At 41.8% G+C, this 20,908-nt stretch overlaps 2 protein-coding genes across 5 annotated transcripts in view; one reads left to right on the top strand and one right to left on the bottom strand.

The window, feature by feature from the left end:
- The window catches only part of dachb (dachshund b), an 80,706-nt gene that overhangs the window by 58,753 nt on the left and 1,045 nt on the right, over positions 1 to 20,908 (top strand). For all 4 annotated transcript variants that reach the window (XM_054800751.1, XM_054800750.1, XM_054800749.1 and 1 more), the window contains 8 exons: positions 147 to 310; positions 4,082 to 4,187; positions 4,249 to 4,323; positions 6,233 to 6,336; positions 6,414 to 6,561; positions 7,135 to 7,293; positions 7,385 to 7,447; positions 11,579 to 12,596. In XM_054800751.1, the coding sequence (XP_054656726.1) occupies positions 147 to 310; positions 4,082 to 4,187; positions 4,249 to 4,323; positions 6,233 to 6,336; positions 6,414 to 6,561; positions 7,135 to 7,293; positions 7,385 to 7,447; positions 11,579 to 11,616 (857 nt within the window). In that variant the 3' untranslated portion in view covers positions 11,617 to 12,596. The remainder of the gene's footprint in view (positions 1 to 146; positions 311 to 4,081; positions 4,188 to 4,248; positions 4,324 to 6,232; positions 6,337 to 6,413; positions 6,562 to 7,134; positions 7,294 to 7,384; positions 7,448 to 11,578; positions 12,597 to 20,908) is intronic.
- Positions 17,707 to 20,638, bottom strand: cnpy3 (canopy FGF signaling regulator 3). The gene is made up of 6 exons (XM_054800757.1): positions 20,389 to 20,638; positions 19,963 to 20,089; positions 19,196 to 19,292; positions 19,000 to 19,122; positions 18,804 to 18,921; positions 17,707 to 18,727 (listed from the first exon to the last, which is right to left on the bottom strand). The coding sequence occupies exons 1-6, from the start codon at positions 20,495 to 20,497 to the stop codon at positions 18,489 to 18,491; spliced, it is 813 nt and encodes a 270-aa protein (XP_054656732.1). The 5' UTR covers positions 20,498 to 20,638; the 3' UTR covers positions 17,707 to 18,488.

The raw sequence follows: 20,908 nt of genomic DNA, 5'->3' as shown, positions 1-20,908 counted from the left end.
CTCCCAGTCGCCCTCGCCTGTCCTGGCGATACTTTTGACATGTCTCAATGAGGTTGAAGTTCAACAGGAGGTCACAGTCGTCACCTATCCGCCCCCGTCAGTAACTGCTTTGATGGTGTCATCACTGCTGTGTGTATTCCTCTCAGGGCTGGACCTGCCCTTCATGATGATGCCCCACCCGCTGCTGCCCATGGGTTTGCCGCCCGCCTCCGTAGCCATGGCGATGTCACAGATGAACCACCTCAGCACCATCGCCAACATGGCCGCTGCAGCTCAACAGATACACGTTCACCGGGCGCCTGTCATCAAGGTGACATCATCGAGCGGAAGTGGAACATCACATTGTTGTTGAAAAGATCATTTACGTTTATGATTTTTAACATTAAAAATATATAAATAAAACAAATATTATAGTTAATATTTGTTTTATAAGTATTATACTTAATGTGTATTTTATGTATTTTTTCATTTGATAAATTATTACATTTTAAAAGTGTAAAATAAATTATAAATAAATCAAATATGTATATTTAGTTTAGCTTTTCAGTTATTATTTCATTTATTATAATTATTATACACTTTTTAATTGTAAAAGGTATTTTTTTTATTCATTAATTATTTGACTTTTTAATATTTTTAATAGTGTGTCAATCGATTAACATATTTAATCGCAATTAATCACATGTCCTTAGTTAACTTGTAATCACATATTTAATCACAATTAATCACAGATTGAAATAAGTTTTTTTCTATAAGAAGTGGGGATGTAACGATATTTCATATCAGGATTATTGTTGCCAGAATTATCATGGTATTGTTGAATGTGCTCTAAATGTTTAAAGTACTGACACACACATTGAAGTCTAACAAAGTTTTGTTTAAAAAAACACAAACAACACGTACGATATACTCTCGTTGGCCAAGCCCAACATTGCAAACAAGCTTTTGTTTGCATCGGAGTTGGTGCTCTGAGAGACAGAGCTACACAAGGTAACGGCTGCTTCTCCAAGAAATGAGCAGTGTTACCGTCCATGCGTTTATGAGTGCTGTGTCTGCTCGCTCACTTCCGATTTGTCACATTGACACAAGCCCCCAAGTAGCTGTCCTCGGCTATGCCTGCCGGTAACTAGCAGCTCGTAACCCAAATTTTAGCTCGCAGTTCAAAGCAAAGAAATCATCCAAGAGACAGCTCGCATCTGAAAAAAACCCCCCCAAAAAAACACTCGTTAGTTGGGACACTCGTATGCTAAGGTACCACTGTAGAAATGACAATAAAAAATACCACCAGTGCTGCAGTACCTTCTGTCTTCTGTCTGCCATTTGAGACTGGACGTCCTCCGGTGACAGTCGATAGAACAAATAACTTTGGTCTTGTTGACATAGTCATCTGCCAGGCCTGTGAAGTTAAACGTAACATTCAAAATCCCCTTTTCTTTGTCCATTTCTGCTCAATATTTGCTCCTGCTTGTGGCTCCACATCAACTGCCACACTGCTGCATTTCCTCAAACTACGGTGTGGGCTGAGGGTCAAACAGGACATGTGCACGTTAATCACATGTAAAAAAAATAAAAATAAAAAAAAATAGCAGCGTTAAAGGGAATTTCCGTTTCCATTATTACAGGTGTTAACTTTAACAGCCCTCATTTTTCATAATTCTAAAACAAACTACAAATAAATTAATATACATATTTGTAAAAACATAAAAACAAATATTATACATACAAGTTGTATGTATATATTTTATTTTCAAAGTTATTCAATTTAAATTGTATTCATCAATTATGTAAAAACATGTATTTGTAATATATTGTTTATTTATTTTTATATAATGTTATACAGTCGGAGGAAAAAGTATGTGAGCCCTTTTGAATTTTTACAATTTCTGCACAAATTGGTCATAAAATGTAGTCTGATCTTCATCTAAATCACAAGAATAAACAAACCGACCCTGCTTAAACTAATACCACACATAAACATTTTTGTTTTTATATTTTTATTGAAAATAACATGTAAACATTCACAGGATGTGGAGGAAAAAGTAAGTGATTTAATAACTGGTTGACTCACCATTGGCAGCAATAAAACAACCAAACATTTCCTGTAGTTGCAGGTCAGATGTCCACAACGATTTAGGACCATTCTCTTTCTGTTTTTATTAGCTTCTGTGTTTTAAATCATTGTCCTGCTGCAACACCCATCTTCTTTTGAGCTTCAATTATTGGACAAAAGTCCTCAAGTTTTTCTGCCAAATATAGTGTCTTGATAAATTTTTCATTTATGATAACAAGCTGTCCAGGTCCTGGGGCAGAAAAGCACGCCCGTACCATGATGCTCCCTCCACCATGCTTCACAGTTGGGATACGGTTTTGATGTTGGTGTGCTGTGACGTGGCGTTGTGTGTTCCTCCTAAACAATTCAACTTTGGTTTCATCCGTCTGCAGAATATTTTGCCAGTAGTGCTGTTGAACATCCAAGCGCTCTAGCAATCTTCAAACGTGCAGCAAAGTTTTTTTTGGACAACAATGGCTTCTTGTTTCATGTTTTACCGATGGTAGATTTGTCAACAGAGATGTTGGCATGTCCTACTGATTTCTGTGAGCCTTCAGCTGACATTCTAGGGTTCTTTTTTTACCTCATTGAGCATTCTATGCTGTGTTCTTGCAGTCATCTTCACAGGACGGCCACTCCTTGGAAGAGAAGCAACAGTGCTGAGCGTTCTCCATGTATAGACAATTTGTCAAACCGTGGACTGATGAACATCAAGACTTTTAGACATACTTCTGTAACCTTTTCCAGCTTTGTACAAGTCAACAATAGTTAATGGTAGGTCGTCTGAGAGCTGTTTTGAGTGAGGCATGGTACACATCGGGCAATGCTTCTTTACAAGAGACAAGAGTGTTTTCTAGTGGCCAGAGCAGCTCTCCGCTACACCTCCAATCTTGTCTCATTGGTTGGACTCCAGGTTGGCTCACACCTGACTCTGGTTAGCTCTTGGAGAATCTGTAACCTACAGCAGGGGTCCCCAACCACCAGGTCGTGGCCCACTACTGCTCCTGGGCCAAGGAAACCTTTGAGGTGCAATGCTAAAAAAAAAAAAAAATACACACAAAAAATACATTTGTAAATAACTAAATACAATTTTAAGTAAATGAAAAAAAAGAAAGTAAATGCATATCAATTTTGGAAATATTGGCCATTATTTTATTTAAAAAATAATATAGTTAAAAGTTTTTGCATGTTTATGTTGTTTCTTGCGTGTGTCCCACTTTGTTTGACAGTCTTTGAACGCACCATCGTACGTGCGGTAGTCTTCTCCCACTCTGCACAGATGGTCAACTACACTGTATTTTTATCGTTTTTCTTTCACTTCATATTCGCTCCCAGATGCCGATACTCTGTGGGAATGCATAAAGGTAAAGTTTCATGACGTTATCGGGTGCTAATGTGTATATTTGTTGTGTGAACAGCTTCAAGTTAATTCATGCTAGCACACTGCCTGTTAGCACACACATCAAGCAGCGGCGCTATAATCTTCTCTCTGAAAAACAAACTCCAAGCTTATACTGGTGGATCTGTATTCACTTTGTGCTTTTAATTTGATGTTGTTCCTGTCTTAGATTTACACAATACAGACTAAATGAGATAAATTACATCGCTATACGCCCCCACCCCTACCCCGGTCCGTGGAGATTTGTGGGAACACGCGCCGGGCCGTGGGTCCGGTTTTGGACCACTGACCGAGAGGTTCACTTACTTTTTCCTCCCTGTCCGTGAATGCTTGCATGTTATTTTCAATTAAATATGAAAACAAATAATTGTCTGTGTGGTATTAGTTAAAGCAAACGTGATCTACAGTATTTATTCTTGTGATTTCAGTGAAGATCAGACGGTTTATGACCAATTTATGCAGAACTTTAAGAAATTCCAAAAGGTTCACATACTTTTTCTTTCCATTGTATGTGTGTGTGTATCAGTTTATATATTTTCTTCTTTACTTTCATAAAAAAAAATAATTGTATAATAAATGCTTCCAGACTTTGGGTACACATCTTTTCATTTTGTGTGTGTGTGTTTGTGTAGGAGCGTGTGTGTGACAGCCCCTCTCTGTCGCCATCCGTTGACGACACCAACACACCCCTGCAGTCGCAACCCAGTAGCTCCGCCTCCAGCTCGCCAGAAAGACCCGGTACGCAAACAAACGCACACCGGTTTACGCACACGCATTCACGCATATTTTCCTTCTTCAGGCCTGCTCTCGGTTGATGCAGATGTTGCACTGGCCAACCCTGCAACACCCATCAAGAAAATAACAAAGGACAAAGGTTAGACCACACACACACACACACACACGCAACTTCCATTATGCACCTTCATCCAAACGTCAGCCATTTCCTTTTGACAACTGACAAATCATCCTCACTTTCTTCATCTCCTGTATTTACACACACATAGACACACACACACACAAAGTGAAGTGTCAGGATGTTCTGTCGCTGCTATTGATCACCTGTCTCCTAGCCATCAATCAGGCCAATGAGGGAGAGGATGAGAGTGTGTGTCTGCATGTGTGTGTGTTGGGGTGGGGAGGGTGTAGAAAAGGAGGCAGGGCTAAAAGGGGTCAAGAGGCCGCCCACTAAAAGCAAGCAGGGCCTCTCCCATTATTTTCCGTCTGTGGAACCAACGCGTTCTCTTGTGAAAATAAAGCACCTGCTGCCGCTCGACTCTGAGGCCGTAATTTCGTTTTTCACGAGTGAAACACGCGTGAGAGCAACTTCACTACTCCTCTTTGGCGCACACAAGCATATCCTGGAATGTTCCCGGTGGACTTCCGCCATCTGGAAGCGGTGTGACACATTTGCATAATAAACCACACGCGCATGGAGGCAGAGGGTGACCTCGCGCCACATCTCGCTTTTCGGCGTAGCTTAAGTGGCGTATGTAAGTGTTTGATCCCCTTCTGATTTTGTAAGTTTACCCCCTTACAAAGATATAAACAGTACATAATTGTTATGGTAGGTTTGCTGAAGGAGTAGGGAGAGCCAGAATGTAAAAAAATAATAACTTTTCTTTTTTCTTTTTTTTACAATTTAATTTGTATTAGATTGAGTGGAAATATGTATTTGATCCCATACCAACCAGGCCCCCATTCTGACCCCCACACACCAGTTATATGTCCATGAAGCACACAAATTATGGAAGTAGTCCTCATCTCAGTTCGTTATGTAGCTAAAAGACACAGAAACAGTCGCTTACATTCAAACCTCTCCACCACCATTATTTCATGTTATTTTTTTACATTTTATCTGTCTCTTTTACAATAAACCTACCGTAACAATTCTGTCCTGTTCATATCTTTGTACGAGGGTAACCTAACGGGGTGAAATACTTCCCCACTGCACGAGTATTCAGTGGAATTCTGATTGACGAAACATGCAGCTGTCAATCACATTGATGTTCACGTGTTTAAAAGACTGTTGTGATGACATAATTCGACTAAAAGCACCTCTTAGTTTTTAATCTTTTGAAATATTTGACTTGTTTTCTTCATTGTCTCCCCTGTGCGTCTTTTTGTCTGTCCTTCAACTGCAGCGTCTGACAACTTTATTGGTTAAAAAAAAAGAGAGTGAGAGAGAGAGAGAGAGAGAGAAAAGCTTTCAGTCAGACACCACTCAAGGCTGAGTCCACTTTCCCAAATTTTACTTTTAGGCAGTAAAAAAATAATTAATTGACAGAAAAATGAAAGAGGAAAGAAATGGTAGAAATAAATACAGGAAGTTGACAGAGGATAGAAGATAAGCGTGTAAGAGGAGGAGAGGTATGGATGAAGTAGCAGATAGGAGTGTGTGTGTGTGTGTGTGTGTGTGTGTGTGTACTAGAGTGCATCTCAATCAGCGTTAATTTCACAGCAGAGTTAACTCTCTTGTCAGTGTGTTAGGCATTAAGAGCTGAGCAGACACTGTGACACACACACACACACACACACGAAGGGTGTGTTTAATCCTTGCCAATTAGTCACTCACATGATTGTCTGAATACTAACGAACTGTGTGTGTGTGTGTGTGTGTGTGTGTGTGTGTGTGTGTGTGTCAAGTGTAATTGATCCCCCTGATGCTGCATCATTGACTTTTACACTTTAACAACATGTCTCCAACTTCTTTGTGAGCTACTGCTGTGCATGTCTTTACATCCTGGAGCCCACTCCAGAATATTCCATGTTTGCGTTGTCCTTAGAAGAAGAACCTTCGCTTGGACAAGCCCTGCCCCCTGGTTTCCCTGCCCCATTCCTATTCGCCGACAGCCTGTCTTCCGTGGAGACACTCCTCACCAACATACAGGTAGGACGCGGCTCCTTGAATGTCCCTGTTAGCTCCGTGTGCACTCTTCAACAATGTGTGTGTGTTTGTGCGCTCAGGGCCTCCTGAAGGTGGCAGTAGACAACGCCCGCGTGCAGGACAAGCAGATCCAGGCGGAGAAGAGGGAGCTGAAGATGGAGCTCTACCGGGAACGAGAGATGAGGGAGAGTCTGGAGCGGCAGCTGACCTCCGAACTGCAGAGCAGAGGTCACACACACATGCACACACACACACACACACACACACACACACACACGTAACAGACCTACACAATAGTGTTGACACATTTCACCAATAGCAGGGGTGTCCAAAGTGCAGACTGCAGCTCATTTAAATAACATTTAAAAGTGAATGTTATGTTACGTAATGTTAATGTTGAATATTACAAGATTACACTAATACTTATTACAGTGGTCCCGCTTATGTTGACCAACTCATCAAGTCCTGGTCCACTCTGTTCTTCTAATGACTAAAAAGTGCTCACTTATCGATGTTGACTTATATGGTTGGCTGCTTTATAATATAATTTATTTTCTAACAGCTGCACATAAGAGCTGTTGAAAGGTATGTTATCCATTTGACCAACCGGCTTCTACCACCAACAGTTAGATACTTGCATGTAGGATTTTCTTCCTCTATCCACATCTGAGCGGAAATTACCAAAATCGCCCCCTCGTGTTTTGGAGGCACACAGGGTTGGAATAGGAGAAAGTGTTCAATGTCCCACCGTCTTTGTCCATGAGTGACATTGTAAGCATGGTGGGAATCTTCTCGCTGCAGCCTCCATCCAGAAACGTCTGAAGAAAGAGAAGAAGGCCAAAAGGAAGCTGCAGGAGGCGCTGGAGTTCGAGTCCAAGAGGAGGGAGAGGGGGGAGGACACCCTGAAACACTCATCCTCGTCCTCTCCCGAGCCGCTGCATGCCGCCAACAACGCTGCTGGTACGCTTCTCCTCGTCTGTGTCCTTGTCTTCTTTTTTTGTCTTTTGTTTTTTGACGTATCTCTCCTGTCCTGTCTGCCTCACGCACAAAGATGCTGCAGCCCAGCAGCAAGACGAAATCAATGGAAGCCAGCAGGACGATGGAGATATGCAAGGTACACACACTGACAAACTTGGCAATAGAAGAGGCGTATAAAACATGTACACACGATGGGTGTGTGTGTCTGATGAAAACAGACAGGGAGTTGGTAAAGTGTTGGCAGGAAGCAACTTTTGATAATAATTGATCACTGATAATCATTCCAGATTCACATTGCTCTGGTGTTAATAGGTCCTCAGTGTGTGCGTGTGGTGATTGTGTGTGTGCTTGTGTTAGTTATGCACGAGTCGTCCATCTTCCGGCAGCTGTCCTGAGTCCTTCCTGACATTGAGAAGTCTGCATGTGTATCTGAGTCTGTGCACTCCCTGTGTGTGTGTGTGTGTGTGTGTGTGTGTGTGTGTGTGTATTTGTGGGTGCACGTGTGTTCCTGCATGTGAATTTGTGCATGTTTGATGCACACTTGGGTGAGACAGGGAAGTCTAATTAGCTTGCGCTCCTCTTTAGACCCCTTTTAGATCTCCCCTCTCTTCTGCAAGCCTAGCACACACACACACACACACTCGCAGACTCAACTGATTTCATTAATGTTGATTGGCCCAGTAGGACCTTTTTGCTGCCCTACACACACACACATACACACGCACGCACACACGCATGCACACACACACATATTCATGCCTCCTGCCATAAAAGCATTTTGCACCTACAGTGATTTTAACACACAAACACACACACACACACACACACACACACACATCCCTCGCCTCTCCCACCTTCCACACTCTTAATTAACGAGTGAGGAGAAAAGTGCTGAATACATAGAAAGAAGATGTGGCGTTAGAATCAGGTGCAGGGAAGAAAAAGAGGACAAAAGGTTTTAAAAACAAAGCATTGATGAAGAATAGGATGAGGAGGGGAAAGAGGAGGGGAAAAGAGGGCAGGAGGAGGAAGAGTTGAAAAATGTGACCTTGTTGCTAGACCTGGTGACATTTACTGCAAACTGCTGATAGACTTGTAAGGTGGGTCAGCACCATTTTTAACTGGGACAAACACACACACACACACACACACACACACACACACACACACACACACACATGACAAATGGAGGCTTGCAGGTGGCACACATGGACCAGGAAGAGTGAAAATATGTTCTTTTTACACTCCGCCACGAACTGAGCATTTGGCGTGTAAAATGTCTTTTTAGACGAGGAGGATAAAAATAATGTCAGCTTAGCAGATGGGGGGTGGGGGTGCATGGCAAACAGAGGGAAGATGAAGGGGGGTGTTAAAAATAGCGAAGGGCAGGAAGAAAAAATGTGAAAGAGAAACTTTCTCCTTTCTGAACCTGCTTGTCTGTGAGGAAGTGGCAGCAATACGGCTGCCCTCTTACAAAAGATGTAAACACTTTGCAACGTTGGCACAAAACAATGACACCGCAGGGGAAAGCTGTTTGTGTGTGTGTGTGTGTGTGCGTGTGCGTGTGCGTGCGCACGCAACGTGCCTGTGGGTGAGGCGCTACAGGGAGCGGAGGTGAAATGAGAGCCGAGCGCTGCAAAACTGCAGCCATAAAGAGATGCTGTGTAAAAGAGAGGCGTCACTCTGTTTTGTTTTGTTTTTTTACCTGTATGAATACAGCCTCAGTGCATTTCACACTGATAGAATTGGAAAAGTCGCTGATGACGCAATAACCCCGAAAAAAAGACAATGATGTCAGTAAAGTAAATCCCCGCTATTCGCAGAGGTTTTGTTCCAAGACCCCCCAGCGAATGCTGAAAATAATGTACTCACCCTTAAAAAGTGTGAACTGTCAGGGGGGTAGGAGAGGCAGGGAGGACTTTCATTATTAGTGCAGACCTGCCAGCATGTTGTAATTTGACTCTTGAATATGCTTGTATGCTTCTCTGCTCTCCATTTTGTTGCATTTTGCTGGTTTAAATTTTGAGTTCAGTCTGTACAGTACAGATAAATTACAGATAAATAAATAGATATAGTTTCTCAATTGTATTTCAAATGGGGGGGGGGGGTGAAAATACTTCTGGGAGGGGTGACAGAAAATAATTGAGAGCCACTACCCTACAGCACACTTGTTTTGGCACCTAATTGCATTTAAAACAGGACTAAATTTCACATAAATAATAAAACGTGTGACTGTGGGAGTTCGTACTTTATAGCGATCTAATTTATCTTATTGATTATGTATTGTGTAAAACTAAGACATGAATAACATCAAATTAAAGCACAAAATGAATGCCGACCCACCAACCACCAGTTCAAGTTCCAGCCAAGTTTTTCCAGAGATTATTACATCGCTGTTTGACGTGTGTGGTAAAAGACAGTGCGCTAGCATGAATTCACTTCAGACAAATGTGCACATTAGCGCTCAATAAGCCATCAAAACTTACCTTTATGCGTTCCCACATAGTATCAGCATTTGACACCAAATATGAGGTGAAAGAAAAATGGTAAAAATAAAGTTGTAGTCTATCTGTGCGGCATGAGATAAAGTTAGCACACGCACAATGGACATGCGTCAAGTGAGACGGATGTAACAGAGAGAATCCGGCCACTTTTCAAAATAAAACATCATGGAAATGATTTTTTCTTTCTGTGGCCCGGGGGTTGAGGACCACTGGTGTAGAACATCTGGTGCGTTCTTATACAGCTTATACAGCCCTCCGTTTGGTCCAGGGGAAGATGCCGATCTTGTGCGCCTTACTATGTTCTCTACTTCCTTCCATTTTGAAGGGCCAGTCTCCAGATGGAATTCGGGAGGTTGAATATGTGGGATGACTAGTGGTCATGTCATGGTGGGCCTTTTCCAAATGTTCTTCCAGTTCTTGTTTTGGAGTTTTGAGGGTTATGCTTTTTTCCTTAGCAAAGAGATCCTTGACAAACTTGAAAGGGTTTTTATAGAACCACGTTCTTGTGTGTTCCTTCCTCTTTCACAGTTTCCTCAAGTTCTCTGCTCTTTGTAAGGTCGCCAACCGAGATTTGATGTCTCTCTGGAGTAGTGTGAGACCATCTCTGGCTGCATCAGAGGCCTTCTTTCACTGCTTTCTCAGCTGCCTTCTCTCTCTGATCCGAGTGTCTCTTTAAGAGAAAAGCTGCAACAGTACATTCTCTTAAAGTTTCACATTTTCTTGTTACTGTTGCAGCTGACATTGGAATTTGCCTGAATTTGTCAAACAATTCCTCTTTTGGTTTATATTTGAGTAAGATCTCTGCAGCAGAAGCACTCCACAACTCTTCCGTCAGCGAAAGATGTTTTGTTTTGCTCCAATATCCGTACGATCCTTAGTTGTAAACAGCTGTAAATGAATGTGCTATGACTTTCATAGATTTTTCATACTGGGCTTTACAGTTTCAAAGCGTATGAGACACAGTGGTTTCACACTGGATTCTGGAAGAATGAACACACATTGGTCCGTCCTTTTACTTTTCAATGTTTGGTTTTCTCGATCAACTCTTCTTACTTTTGAGCAAGCCATGGTTCTCATTCGAAGAGTAAGTGGCGTAGAAAATGGATGGATGGAAGGTTCTGATTGGCTCACAAGTAAAAAAAAATATATATATATATATATTTCATTGGCTCATTTTGAGTGACGTCACATTTGCTGTCACCGTAATAACTGAAGTAATTACGCCTGCAAACTGCATTTTATTATTTCTCATTGACTTTGATTTGCCATGGGTCCGTAAAGTGCCATCACAGGTCCCGGATCCCGACCGAGGTCCTCCTTTTGGTGATGGCTGCTCTAGAATATGCCTCTCACAGTTATTAGACCCATTTTAAATTTTGTTTTACGTATTGAGAAACAATTACAGGCATGCGGTGTACAGCATTGTACTTAAAAAAACATATACTGTAGTTACACAACATCACGTCTGGGCAAAACCTTCCTGCTGGAAAATGTTGAGTGAATTGACTTGTGAGACAACACCCTCTGCTGGATTCATAGCCACAGCACTTTTTTTCCCACCTCTGCAGATAGCGCCATCAAATCACTTTCTTTTAAAATTACCATAAAAAATAGCAAATAATTTACAATTTAAAGCAGAGAAAACAAATGTGCAAATATGCAGGGACATGAATGCCGAACCGCAAATAGGCAGGGATCTACTGTACACCGTTTGAAAATTATGTTACTATTGTTACTCACGTATTTGTTTTTATCTTTGTCAGAATCTCGAGCTTTCCTGAAGACCACCATCATGTTCTAGAGAGGCGGAGCTTACCACCTGAGGCCCCGCCACTACTTTTCACCCCATCCCGGCCCCCCATCTCTATTTGTTGCTCTTTTGTTCCAAAAAAAGCTTCCTTCAGTCTAAGAGTTCATTCCCATGCAAAGCATAGTGGGAAGGCTGGACCAAACATGACTGCCTCACAAGTTCAAAGAACACCTGAGTCCACCTCAGACTGGACCGGAATTGTCATATCGGACTCGAAGGAGACGACTTTTGGGACGGGCTCAAAAAAACGGCTTTCACCTCCTCCTGGCTGTAAGGAGGTCCTGGGACTGAAGTGTTTTCTATCACCTTGAAGAACTAAAAAAAAACATGTATAAAAAACCCCCACACAAACCCTTTTTTATGACATCATTTCTATAATGTTGTATCCTCAACCTTTCACCTGCTTTGACCAGGAAGTGACTTGAGTAGCACATCCTTCACCCTCCTCCGTGTTCATGAGGGCAGCAGGTGAGCAAATCAAGTGCTCCTCTCAAACTCTGTCAGGTGAGATGGGAGGGGCTTGATGGAGGCGGGGCTAAAAGATTATTGTGTGTAGATAGAAGTGACCACTCACTGGTTTTGGTTTCTTTGCTTCTTTTCCCCTCAGTGTGTCACTGTTGTGTGGCTGTGGTCAACTGCAAATATACAGTATTACAACCTGGCCTCCTTGTAAGCTTCACTGTCACATGGTGCTCCTTCAAACACACGCACACACAGGCTACGTTGCGTTTAGCTTGTATATTCACTCTGTGTTAGCGGCTCAATAAGGTGACGCCTTCCTGTCTCCTTGCATCCTCGTCTCCTTCCCTCTGTCACACCTTTGATGTCCATCTCTCCGTCTCCATCTTCCCCAAAATAGCTGATGTCACTTTTTCCATTTCCCCCTAATGGAGGCACAAACACTGAGCGATGGACGCGAGGAGGACGGACGGGACATGATGGAGGGATGAAAAGTGGACGGCGTGAAGGATGTGAGTAACCATGGGGGTAAAATGAAAAAGGGGGGAGCGGAGGGGGAGATCAGAAGGATGTGAGAACAAACAAAGGGTCACAAAAGTGGCACGGTAACTGTGGTAACGCCTCATCAGCACCAGGTTTTTAGTACAGTGGAGCCCGCTTATGTCGACACCCCTGGCTGACTCATGTCGACATAACCAGTTGTTAACAAACCCGAAACCGACACCAGCCATTGCTTATACATTTACTTGTGACTTTGTCCAGAGACAAAAAGAGAATGGACGATACAAAATGATTTTTTTTTCTCCTCCATTTGTGCATATTTTTTATTTTGATTTGTATTTTTTCATATGATATTTTATCCTCTTACTGAACAGAGCTGCTGCGGTAATTTTGTTGTATATCTTGACAACAATGACAGTAAAGCTTTCGTACATGAGAAAATCTCTCTTTCCGGTGGCTAACAATATTAAAAAACATCATAATGAAAAGGGTGCATTTTTTTAGTTGTTGTGGTAGAATTCGGGTTCATACTGCCATTCTTTGATTTTGAAGCATACTTTACGGTAAGTAGTGCATGTTTTAGTGCTGTGTAACTAAACAGTAATGTCTTTACACGTTACTTAGCAATAATGATGAAGTTAACAATGCTACAACACACGTCGACAGAGACTGGCCCATTTTTCATACTCCGTTGAGTCTCAAATTTCATGTTGACAAAAATCAGCCAACCATGTATGTTGACTTAAGCTGGCACTTTTTTAAAGAAGAACACGGTGAACCGGGACTTGATGAGCTGGTCAACGTAGACGGGTTGTCAAGATAAATGGGACGACGATAAGTGGGTTCCACTGAAAATAATAGAAAAGATCATGTGTTGAACAGAAGATCCTAAAGGAGGGGGTGACCAGAGTTTTTCCACTGAGGCCAGGGTACTAAAAGGTCAAAGGCGATTTTAAATTTTTTTTCTTTCTTTTTTTTTGGCCTGAACCAGGCCAACATAGGTATATTTACAAATGATATAGTGTGTATATAGTTAAAGATATACAGGGGTGTGAAAAAGTGTTTGCCCCCTTCCTGATTTCTTTTTTTTTTTGCATGTTTGTCACACTTATAATATTTCAGATCATCAACAAATTTCAATATTAGTCAATGACAACACAACGGAACACAAAATGCAGTTTTTAAGTGAAACTATTTATTATTAAGGGAGAAAGAAAAATACAAACCTACATGGCCCTTTGTGGAAAATATGATTGCCCCCCTTTTAAAACATAACTGAGATTCATTGAGATCTTTCAGTGTGGAAAAGGTTGTAAAGCCATTTCTAAAGCTTTGGGATGACAGTCAACCACAGTGAGAGCCATCATCCACACTGCTGAAAACATGGAAAAGTGGTGAACCTTCCCAGGAGTGGCCGGCCAACCAAAATTACCCCATGAGCGCAGCGACGACCCATCCAAGAGGTCACAAAAGACCCCACAACAACATCCAAATACCTGCAGGCCTCACTTGCCTCAGTTAAGGTCAGTGTTCATGACTCCACCATAAGAAAGACACTTGGCAAAAACGGCCTGCATGGCAGAGTTCCAAGATGAAAACCACTGCTGAACAAAAAGAACATTAAGGCTCGTCTCAATTTTGCAAGAAAACATGTTGATGATCCCTAAGACCTTTGGGAAAATACTCTGATGAGACAAAAGTTGAACTTTTTGGAAGGTGTTTGTCCCGTTACATCTGGTGTAAAAGTAACGCCGCATTTCAGAAAAAGAACATCATACCAACAGTAAAATATGGTGGTGGTAGTGTGATGGTACAGGGGTGTTTTGCTGCTTCAGGACCTGGAAGACTTGCTGTGATAAATGGAACCATGAATTCTGCTGTCTACCAAAAAATCAACCAGTTATTAGGTTTAGGGGGCAATCACTTTTTCATACAGGGCCAAGTAGTTTTTTTTCTCCCTTTTAAAAAAAAGTTTCATTTAAAAACTACATTTTGTGTTCAGTTGTGTTATCATTGATTAATATTTAAATTTCTTGGATGATCTGAAACATTTAAGTGTGACAAACATGCAAAAAAAAAAAAAATTCCAGAGGTCTTTATTTATTTATTATTCCCTGAAAACCCATCTCATTCATCCTAAGCCATGAATAAGATCTAAATAATAATGGTAAAGCAAAGCATATTAACACAGCATCCAGTACATGCTTGGAATAATAAGTGCTAAGAAAAGTGTTACCAGTAGGCGGCGATATAACATCAGCAGATACCTGTACACTGCATGTTAAGACAAACACAGAGGAAGAAGACGGAGGTTGTCTTTCATTCATTAGTGTGGAATACCGATACATTTTACAATTTCAAATGTTAATAAGTATGAGAGGCATATTGTATGCATAAGGCAAAAATAGGCATTTTATCGGTTTACAAGGGTGCATCCATTATTTACGATGTTTGGCCGTTTGAAGGGTGTCTCGGACCATCAGCTCACGAATAGCCGGGCTCTACTGTGTATTTATTATCAACCCTTCAAATTTTTCTTGTCACATTACACCTTTTTGCGTTTTTTTTTAAATATGTTTTGATGTTTTCTTGTTTAATTGCATTTTTAAGAAAATACCAAGAGCCAAAAATAACCGCAGGGGCCTCGCTTTGGACCCCTGTGTTGTAAACACTTGCATATTCATCTACAGTTTGTTTTTCAACAAAACATTTGACTGATTAGACAAAAAAGTAATTGAGAGCGTCAAAATGAAGATGACAAAAAAGGTGGAGGACGAGACATTCACACACGCACACACACACACACACGTAGCTCCATCATTAGTCTTCATTAAAGTCTTTATGAATAAAATTATAAAGGGAATTTCCTCCCAAAACAAAAACCCTGGAGTTCAACCCACTCACAGACACACACACGCACACACACGCACACACACAGTCGGTATGTGACAATAAACAGTCGTTATACATTGCCGTGGCTGTTTTATTGTTCTTTGCTAAAGATTTGTTTTTCTTCTTCCTGTCATTCACTCATTGGACATTGATGGATGGTGGGTGCTGATGCAAAACACCTGACACGCACACACACACACACACACACACACACACACGCGCGTGCGCGCATAAACAGAGCACGCAACGTAGCAACGTAGCGAAGGATCGACGTCCAAAATGATTATTAGCTATTAGTTTGTAAGAACAAAGCTGCTTGTCAAGAGAGCCAAGATGGAGAGACAGAAGAGACACGAGGGAGGTGTGGTGGCTGTCCTCACGTTCGCTTGGCTATCATTTCACAGCCTAAACGTGCAAAGGTCAGCTGTTATTAATGGCAGACCCTGAGGAGTGTGTGTGTGTGTGTGTGTGTGTGTGTGTGTGTGTGTGTGTGTGTGTGTGTGTGTATGCTAATGTTTGCCAGTGTGAAGGCTTGCATGTCACACCTTTCTGCTCCAAATGCCATGTAGCCCGCCATTAGCGCCTTAGCGTATTAGCGTCTGTGCCACATGCTTTTCCACATGCACTCCCGACATTTTGTGTGGGAAAAAAAGACACACGGTTTGTCACTAAAAGCTAATAAAGTCATTGACAAAGGGCAGTGCGTATTTTATTGTGTTAATACAGTAGGCTACATCTTTAATGAAATGCTTATTAACTAAATGTTTGTTGGTCAAGATGGTTGGTGTTAATATCTGTCCAGGATCACACTTCAGTGAGGACATATTCAGTGGACATTGTTAGCAGTAATGACATTTTTTTGGTTGGACGGCCATGCTAAATGTCTCATTTTAGAGTGAGGAAGGCGTCCCGCTGATAACGTTGGCAAATGTCACTCGGTTCCGCGTTCCTTCCTCTGCGCTAAAGGACAACAAATGTGGCGTGCAGGCAGAACCGATGCGGTCAAACTGTGTGATGAACGTGGCGTTTGTTTGTTTGTGTGCGACCACTGACAAAATGGCGCCCGTGTCGCCAATTTGCTGCCTGTTGACCTTCCTAACATGAGGAGAAACAAGATGAATGAACGTGCTTCTGGCTGTTCGAGTCCACTAACGCTAACACTGTTTTGTCAAGATCTGAGTAGGTTTTCTCAACTTTGACCCCAAAGGAAAGCAAAGAAAACAAAATGGATCACAGTTAGTGTGCTGACATGTTTGCTACTGTTGCTCCTATTTTTGTCATTTGTCCTCATTCACCTTTTCTAAACTTGTATCTTTTTTTTTGGCGTGTGGTCTTTTATCTAAAGTTTTTACCGTTGAGTTCATGTTCACACGTGGACTTCTTCTGAGTACTTTTTACACTATTGTCATCATCTGCTGCCCCCGAGTGGCCAAAGCCTTAATTGCCGCTTTATTGCTAAAGTTTCCACTGTCTTTGTTTTATCATTTTAGGACTGGCTCATATTTTTTCCTTTTTTTTAAATAAAACACTGCCAGGGGTAAAGAGTGATGTGTGTGTGTGTGTGTGTTTGTGCCACAATAATGATGCAGTCTTTGCTGATAATTTATCATAGTTTGTGTAGGCCAAAATTCATATACAAAAAATATACTTTGTGTAGTGTGTGTACATTATACGTGTACATTATATATCCAGACTTTAAGGACACGTGTACATATATTTGTTTCGTTTAAAGGTGACGATCTGTGCATCAATTCTACCTATAAAACGATCGTCATTGTTGCATCGTTAAAAACAAACTCTGGCTCCCTCGAGTGGTGATAATGTGACATTACAGCCAACACAAACCTTTTTATTATTGTCACACCCAAATAAAAATTACAATTAATCCGAAAATAATTCATATTAATATGGAATAGGCCGCACGGTGGATGAATGGTTGGTATCTTGGGCTCACAGGAGATCGAGGGTTCCAATACATGCTCAGGCTTCCTCCCACATTCGGAAAATATGCAAGTTGTTAATTGGAGACTAATTGTGTGAATGGTTGCATGTATGTGCCTGGGGACCAATCCAGGGTGTACCCCGCCTCTCACCTGAAGTCACCTCGCCCGTGAACCCACTGAGGACAAGCAGCATAGAAAATGGATGAATGAAAATAAAGATAAATATTAAAATAAAAGATGAGTATTAAAATAAACCAATATTAAAGTAATAAAGCTCAAGTGTGTTTAAAAACGTTTATTGATAGCAGACTGTCACGCCGTTAGAACGAAGCAACAACAATCAGTAGAAACACGAACACACACAGTTGTGTGAAAGTGTTTGCCCCCTTCCTGATTTCTTTTTTTTGGCATGTTTGGCGTACTTACAAGTTTTAGATCATCAAACAAATTGAAATATTAGTCAATGACAAAACAAGTGAACACAAAATGCAGTTTTTGAATGAAACTTATTACGGGAGAAAAAACTACATGAAGGAGTGGCCTAGTCAAAGTCCTGACCTGAATCCTATTGAGATGCTGTGGCACGACCTTGAGAACACGATTCATGCTGGAAAACCCCCCAATGTGGCTGAATTACAACAATTCTGCAAAGATGAGTGGGCTAAAATTCCTCCACAGCGCTGTAAGAGACTCACTGCAAGTTATCCCAAACGCTTAATTGCAGTTAATTGCTGCTAAGGGTGGCCCGATAAGTTATTAGGTTTAGAGGGCAATCACTTTTTCACACAGGATCATGTAGGTTTCTTTTTTCCCTCCCTTAATAATGAAAAGTTCCATTTAAAAACTGCCTTTTGTGTTCAGTTGTTATGGACTAATATTTAAATGTGTTTGATGATCTGAAACAAACACGCAAAAAAGGAAGAAATCAGGAAGTGGGCAGACACTTTTTCAAACCATTCTATGTACATCTGAAAATACCATCTCCGGACAGGCACGCGCGCACACACACACACACATGTTCCTGCAGGCAGTCTGTGGATTCTGCATAAAGTTCTTTTGTGTTTTCCCTCATAACTCAGTCTTCCCAGAGAGAGACACCTGAGGCTGGACGTCTTCGTCTGACGACGCCCCGTCCTCTGTCCTCTCGAGAGGGGCTTTGCTCTTCTTCTTCTTCTTTTTCTTCTTCTGGCTGTCTGCTCCCTTGTCTCCTCCTTCGCTCTTGTTCTTCCTCTTCTTCTTCTTCATGTCCTCTGACATAGCCGCTTGGTCTCCCTTCTTCTTGGGTGTCCATGCTTCCTGCAAGCAGGCTGGACAAAGATGCAAAGGTCAGCATGGGAGCCTGGTTAGCCGAAATGTGTGTGTGTGTGTGTGTGTGTGTGTCACCTGTGTCCTGTCCTTTCAGCACATGCTTCTCACACAGGTAAGTAGTCAGGTCTTCTTCCTGGCTGCCTTTGTACCAGTCTTCAATCACGTCCTCATACTCCTCCACCAGTACGTCACACTGACAGACACACACACACGTTATAAATACTGGTGACACATTTGTGTGTGTGTGTGTGTGTGTGTGATGATAACACACCCTCTTCTTGAGGTCAGCCACCTCCGCGGATGTTTCATTCCACAGCTCGTATGGAATGTCCATGACCACGTTCACACCTTTATTGACCAGACCATGGAGGGTGGAGAAGGTCTCTGACATCCCCTGCACACACGCGCACACCCGTTTAGAGTGAGATCACAACACACAGAGGCTTTTACTTTGAAGCCAGACTAACTTTGGCAAAGCGGTTGCTGCCACTTCTCTCTTTGTGCAGGTTGTACTCCAGCAGCCTCTGACACACGTTCTCCACCACCTCAATGAAGCGCAGGTCACTGCAGACAACAGGAACACATCCAAATGAGACTGACCTTTGACCTTATTTGATAACCATTAGGTTTCTAACAGTGTGTGCGTGCGAGTGTGTGAGACATGTTCAACTGGCGCACACACAGGCTGTGTTTGTGTACTGTGTGCGCTGTGTACTTACTTTCTGAGTGCACACATTTTGACATTGTAGTGCTGTCCCAAATCCATAAGTGTCATTGCGCACTTACCCGAAATGATGGCGCTGTTTACCTGCTTCTTGTTCTCTCCTTTCTAATGGTGAATTGCAACCACTCAGGTTAGCCTTTCCATTTGCTCTCAAAATGCTAAGTATGGAAGTGTTTGAATTGAGACTTATTACTGTACACTGTCCTGACCTGGATGTTGCACTCAAAATGATGAGTGTGCATTGATGGACACTTACCACACTCAATAGTCGCCATCTTGGCTACATATAGCAGAAGGGGAGAGACTAACTCGAGTAGTTTCAAATCACAATTAAACAGGAGAGAAGAAGTGGGTACATATTGTGATAATCATTTCCGGTAAGTGTGAAACGACAGTAATGGATTCGGGACAGCACTACACTGTCAAAATTGACACCCGCGGGAACAGAGTACACAAGTGTACACAATATACTTATTGAAGTGTACAGATGGAAGCATTCTACACACTTACGACTTGACGTATTTGATTGGCGGAGCGCCCTTGGTGTCGATGAATCGATAGTTTCTGTCGATGACTTCCTTTGTCTTCCCAGTTTCTTCGAACGCTGACTTCATCTCGATGCTGACGAACTTGCACACTGAAAACACACTCATTATCATTAACGTTAATAACATTATTGTCACCCATCATGGCCATGACTTTTATGTACTGACACATTTTGAAATGTTCTTCCTTTCATTTCATAATTGAATTGTAGTATTGTTGACATGGAAACATGTTGATGAATGCAGGTCAGCATCCGTAATTATTATGTCATGCTAAGTTACATTTTACTAATATATTATTGTTATTACATGATAATATTGTCGGTCTTACTAATGTGTTATTGTATAATGGTGTTAATCGTGTAAGAAGTGTTGCCCACTTCTCCGTTACCTTCACAATTGTCCGGAAGATGAACCCATTCATCGTCGCCGTCGTTCTTCTTCGCCGTTCCAGCCGCAGCAATGATGAAGAAAAGCCAAATATGAATCACTAAACTCATCCCAGTGCCTTCGGTAATATTTCAGTTGTACTTTTTAACGTTTATAAAGAAACAACGTTTTCTTGTATTGGTCCTTGCTTCAGATCGTTACAGCTGAGACCACTTCCGCTTTCAGGTCCTTGTCGACCAATTAGAGAGCAAGAGGTGTCACGAGCGGGACCAATGAGAGCCAAGGAAAAGGCCTCAGTCGCGGTGCAGTTGTCATTTAATCCACAGGAAGGCGCCTAAAGCACACACACTTGAGTGTGCAAGGCGCTCAACAGTGTTTTAAGAGGATATAATATGCAGTTTATTCAATTTATAAAACGTGGTATGATCATTTCATTTGACATCATGTATTCTTATTGCAAACAATTATTAACGTGAAGCGAAGCTGTTGCGGTTTTCAACTTTGTCCGGGTAAAAGCAGAA

This window comes from Dunckerocampus dactyliophorus, chromosome 15, assembly GCF_027744805.1.
Source record: "Dunckerocampus dactyliophorus isolate RoL2022-P2 chromosome 15, RoL_Ddac_1.1, whole genome shotgun sequence".
Taxonomy (NCBI): domain Eukaryota; kingdom Metazoa; phylum Chordata; class Actinopteri; order Syngnathiformes; family Syngnathidae; genus Dunckerocampus; species Dunckerocampus dactyliophorus.
The sequence above is the reverse complement of the archived record's forward strand: the minus strand, read 5'-3'. Positions and strand labels throughout refer to the sequence as shown.

Coding starts and splice junctions, on each gene's coding strand:
- cnpy3 (XM_054800757.1), bottom strand. CDS start 20,497: ATGAGTTTAGTGATTCATATTTGGCTTTTCTTCATCATTGCTGCGGCT. Junction 20,090..20,388: donor TCTTCCGGACAATTGTGAAG/GTAACGGAGAAG, acceptor GTGTGTTTTCAG/TGTGCAAGTTCGTCAGCATC. Junction 19,293..19,962: donor CCAATCAAATACGTCAAGTC/GTAAGTGTGTAG, acceptor TGTTGTCTGCAG/TGACCTGCGCTTCATTGAGG.